This window comes from Myotis brandtii, unplaced genomic scaffold (assembly GCF_000412655.1).
Source record: "Myotis brandtii unplaced genomic scaffold, ASM41265v1 scaffold115, whole genome shotgun sequence".
NCBI lineage: Eukaryota > Metazoa > Chordata > Mammalia > Chiroptera > Vespertilionidae > Myotis > Myotis brandtii.
Genome location: NW_005353967.1, coordinates 3,532,090 through 3,537,569, shown reverse-complemented (window position 1 = coordinate 3,537,569; position 5,480 = coordinate 3,532,090). Strand labels below are relative to the sequence as shown.

The window sequence follows — 5,480 nt, the reverse complement described above, 5'->3', positions numbered from 1 at the left end:
GTGTCGCCGCTGTTTTCCAGCAGGCACCTGCGTGCGCCTGGAGACCCCCAGCGGCCTCACCTGGGAGCCCGACCAGCCGGCGTCCTCCAGGTCCTGCGGAGTGGCCCGCCGGGGTGAAAAAGGGCGGTAAGTCCGCGAGCGGGGTTCCAGTCCTTGCAGGGTAGCCGCTGGTGACCCCCTAACGCGAACGTTCATCACTTAGGAACTCTCCTAAGATACCTCTGCTTACTATGAGGGAGCACCTGAGTCCACTCACCAAGACTTACGTTATATTTCCGTGTGAACCAGCAAGAACTCACCAGCGTTATTACCACAAACATCAGAGGGAAATGCAAGGGGATATATTTTATTTTAAAAAATGAAAGAGCCAAGGAAGAATCTAGAAGTTGTATGAATGTGCGCATCGAAGAATTTTTATAAAGAGCATATTACTCAATTCTCCACTCCGCCTCCCCCCCCAGCCCCCCCACCGCCGCACCTGATTTTTAACTTAAGCTCTATCCTAGACTCAGAACCCGAGGCAGAGGTAGTCATTTCTGCTCAGCACTCACCATCTAAATATCAAAGTTGGTGCTCTCCAAGAGCATAGTGTGGCATCATAAGCAATGTCCATATCCCGTGCCACCATCTGTCATAAAAACAAAGCTGACCCTTTTGCAATGCGTGGTTTTACTTCCGCGGCTCAGAAGCAGCATTTCACAAACAGCATTGGGGAATTTCACATTTCCTGGGTGAATGGGAAAGCAGGTGTGGAACATCAGTGGCTAGATGGTTCTTATTTGAACCCAATCCATTGGGTATTATTCAATGTTAGTACTTCACATCATTTCCAACAATGAACGGTCATCTTAAATGTGAAAAATGACTTTTAGAGGGAGAACAAGCTTTGATTATCACAGCATAATTTCAGAAATTTTTGAAAATTAAAGAGGTAATAATTCAAAATACCTGAATATAATTTCTTCACCATGATAAAATAATTTAATGTCTGCATTTACTGTTGAAATTGTCTCCTTCTGGCTCAGTTGGTTGGAGCCTCCTCCCCATGCACCAAAACGTCGTAGGTCTGGTTCCTGGTCTCGGCACATACCCAGGTTCTGGGTTCAATCCCCAGTTGGGGCTCTATGGAAGGCAACCAATCCATGTCTCTCTCTCCTTCTCCCTATCTCTCTCTCTCTCTCTCTCTCTCTCTCTCTCTCTCTTTCTCTCATCAATTAAAAAATATATCCTCGGGTAAGAATTAAATTTTTTTAAATGACATCATCTCCTCCTGAACGAAGATATAAATCGTATATAAAGTGATAAAACAGATGAATGCGGGAACAGAGGACCTTTTCCGGGACCACCAGAGGGCGCTAGATGTAAATGATAGAAACTATTTAAAGCTCAGTTTTCACTGTGTATTTAAAGCTCACCTACTTGGGGTTGCCCTAGTCGTCTTTATTGTTTCTCTTACCATGCATTATGCAATATACTTATCCACATTAGAAGTTAATTGCCCCCACACACACTTAAAAAATATTTTTGTAAAAACTTTAGTTTTCTAAAATTATGAAAATTCCTGAAGGTCTCGGGAGATTTTCGGAGTACTTTATTAAGTTTCCTTTAAGATAAGAGTTTTATAGACAGAGAAACATTTATTTCCAGGAGGAGAAGCCAACGCATCCTGCCTAAGTGTGCTTTTCCAAACCCTGGGAGAATAGATCCCTGTGAGCTGGACTCCCTGCTGGCTGGCATGCAGCTCCAATCTGGCAGGCGTCACAGCCCAGATTGTCCATGACAGCCACTCACCTGGCTTGGTCAGAACCTGAAGGGGCAGGTGCAATCCATCATCAGTGAAGTCAAGCTTAGTGGACAAACCACCCTCATTCCTTATCTGCATTTGTTTTAGGTCTTTAATTAAAATAGACTCAGCTGAGAGAGTGAGTGTCCAGGGGCAGCTTTCACAGAACCAGAGAAAGACTTTCTCCTCAGCAGTGTTACCTGTTTCCATGGAGAACAGCAGAGCTAGAGTACACTGTGTGTGATGCTGGGGTCAGTTTACTGTTGGAAATCCAGGCATCCGTTATGTAAGTTGAAATAACTCTTTTGGCCATAATGTTTGTTTAAAACATATTTCAAACTATACTGCAAGTTTTGCTGGCTATATGAAATAATTATGCCTCCATACACTTTGAGGCAACAAAGGGTAACTAAATTGAGATAAATTCTATTTTCAAACATTAGGAACACCCATTTTATTTTGGCTGATTTAGCGTTGCTTTTCCTTATTACTGAGTGATTTTTCCTACAAATTTGCCACTGTAATAAAAATTGTGGCTCATTTTTGAGCAGGAACATATCACAGATTTGCTAACTTTTTAATTCTAGAGTAAGTTAAGCTCCTAGGAAGTTTTACAAGATCCTCAGAACTTTGTTTCATTGGGCATAATAGGTCTGTGTTTGTGCTCTGGAAATTTATATTGATTTACATTCAAGCATTCACATCACAGGAGGCAGGGCAATGTCCTTGAGGTTGGCCCAGTGGTGTAAATGTTTAACAAGAGGCTCTTTGGAGCTCTGATTTGCTGGTTAACATGGGGTCATTAATCCCATCATGGCAGATTTCAGGCTATCGATGTGACATCCCTAAACACAGAATGCAGAGATAGTGTGCAAAATCAGCTCTCTGCAGCTGGTCAGCTCAGCCCAAGTACGCGCACAGATGGTCCACACCCCACGCCCTGCGCTTGAAACCAGAGCAGTGGTGGGAAAACTGAGGCTCGGCAAACCACGGCTCGTGAGCCACATGCGGCTCTTTGGCCCCTTGAGTGTGGCTCTTCCACAAAATACCGACTTCTGCGCATGGGCCACGAAGTTTCAATCGCACTGTACGTGCCCGCCCGCACATGTTATTTTGTGGAAGAGCCACACTCAAGGGGCCAAAGAGCCGCATGTGGCTTGCAAGCCATGGTTTGCCGACCACGAAACTAGAGTCTTCCTAGGCTGGTTGCTGTGGTCAAAAACCTTTCTACATCAAGTAGTCCAGGGTACTGACTGAAGCAGCCATGTGTATTTTTCCTTCTTTAAAAAAAAACAAAACAAAAAAACATGATTAGGTCCAAGATCTTATTTAAAGGATTCTCAAAGGTCAGGAATCACATTAAGTTTTTCTTGAAATCACAAACCAATAGTTTTGGGGATTATAATCTTAAAACATAAGATGAAAAGTTAGTTTAGAATTTTCAGTTTACTGCAATTATATATTAACTGCCCTCCAAATAATAATAACTGTGTGGTGAGATTCTGTAGTTATTTTGTTCATTCATTGAATTCTTTAGCTATAACCTTTTTCACATTGATTTACTTTTTTTTCCTTTTTATTGAATTTAGTGGGTGACACTGATTAACAAAATTATACAGGTTTCAGGTGCACAATTCCACAACACATCATATGTACACTGTATTGCATGTTCACCACCTCAAGTTAAGTCTCCTTCCATCACCATTTACCCCCCTATAACCTCCTCCACCTCCCATCACCACTCCTCCCCCCCAGGAATCACCAAAGTATTCTCCATGTCCATGAGTTTTTTCTTTCTCTGTTATTTTTCTTTTTTGTTCAATCCCTCCACCTCCCAAGCCCCCCTACACTCCCAGATAACTGTCAGTCTGCTTTCTATCTATGAGTCTACCTATGTTTATAAGGTTACTAGAGGCCCAGTGCATGAAAATTGTGCACTGGGGGGGGGGTGGCCTCAGCCCTGACTGCAACCTCTCGCAGACCAGGAGCCCTCAGGAGATGTCCAACTGATGGCTTAGGCCCATTTCCCACAGGGAGCGGGCCTAAGCCATCAGTCGGACATCCTTAGCACTGCTGCGGAGGTGGGAGGGGCTCCCGCTGCCGCAGCTGCACTCGCCAGCCGTGAGCCCGGCATCTGGCTGAGCAGCACTCCCCCTGTGGGAGTGCACTGATCACCAGGGCGCAGCTCCTGCATTGAATGTCTGACCCTCGTGGTCAGTGCACATCATAGTGACTGGTTATTCTGCTGTTTGGTCGATTTGCGTATTAGCCTTTTATTATATAGGATTTGCTTGTATAGCATCAGTAAGGTGGAGATACCATGTAACTGTCTGCTACTATGCGTCTCTTCTAAACTCCGTGTTCAGTGATTTCAAACACTGGTAATCAAAATCAGCCATGGTGGGAGTATTTACACCAGAGAAATTGGAAAATTCTGCAAACCAGCCTGTTTTTCCCCCCAGACAACTGGTTGTCACACATTTATCAGTACAACATCACATGTGTTTATGCAAAAGGGGCTTATCAGTCATCGTTTTAAAGAATAGATAATATCTGCCATCCAAAATAAAGGTCATGAGAATATGGCTTATATCATCTGGAAACAATTTGATTTTTTTAAAATGGTAATCATCTTTTTACATGCAATAAATTTGAGGGTTAGCCAGTGTTTGGAGCAGTCCACATGCTTCTGTGCTCACTCCAGGGCCTCTGTTGCAATGGAGACAGGCTAGTGGTTACTGGATAGTACTCCCTGAGAGGCCCAGAGTGCAGGATGACAGGTGATAACTGACTGGGCCACGTCACACCAGCCTGTCCCCTTAGTCCAGAAATCCAGGAATGGGGAAGGCTGGTTGGCCATGCACTTTTCACTTCTGTTTTTCAGAATAGCTCAGGCTGTGATCATATACTTATGCCACACACACACAATCCTGACATGTTTTCCTTTTCTGCATACAATTTAACTGGGTTTGTTTTATTCTCTCATTCTCCTAAAAATTATGAAATGATTCCAATGTATTTTACCCTATGTGCCACAGTGCCCTGGTTTGACATATATTTCATGGTTGGTTATCATGTTGTCTGCCTGAACCTGCTGCCTATCTAATCTGCATATAGCCCATCTCATCAGTCACCCTAAAAGTGCCTGTTCATTTATACAGGGCCAGGCCTGTGGGCCCAGCAAAGGGCCTAGAGGGGTCATACACCAAAGCTCTTGAGCAGAGGAAACAGAAACCTGGGGTCACAGAGACCACAGCCAAGGTCTCAGTTATTCTGCCTCTTGTTTAGATGGGCCCTCTGGCCTCAAACCCTCACCTGTCATGGGCTTCAGCATGGGCACTCCATCCTTGGCTTCTCTGCCTTCCCATCCTTGGCTTCCTTTGCCTCTCCCAAACCTGAGGCATGCCTTTTCTGACCGTCCCTGGATGCCACCCACTCTGTTCCATGTAACCACAGCTATCTGCCAGGATAGCACAGGGACATGTGGACAGTTTTGTTTGTGAATAAAACCTTCTTTTTCCAGAAAATCAATAATTACTCGAGTACTGTTCAGTTGTTACCAAATGCCACTTCTGTAGGGAGATGTTTTATTTTACCTTATGACTCCAAGAACTGTGTTCAACTCACATAAAGGCTGTATAGAGCCCCAGTTTTAAGCATCTAACAGAACAGCCTCCTAATGACATATATTGGTAAT

The 5,480-nt window shown here is 44.1% G+C and overlaps 1 protein-coding gene across 1 annotated transcript in view; it reads left to right on the top strand.

The window, feature by feature from the left end:
• Positions 1-2: 2 nt before the first annotated feature.
• ADAMTS16 (ADAM metallopeptidase with thrombospondin type 1 motif, 16) overlaps positions 3-5,480 on the top strand; it is a gene marked incomplete at its 5' end in the record, with an annotated part of 106,576 nt that continues 101,098 nt past the window's right edge. The window contains one exon of the mRNA XM_014550383.1: positions 3-126. Coding sequence (XP_014405869.1) covers positions 3-126 — 124 coding nt within the window. The remainder of the gene's footprint in view (positions 127-5,480) is intronic.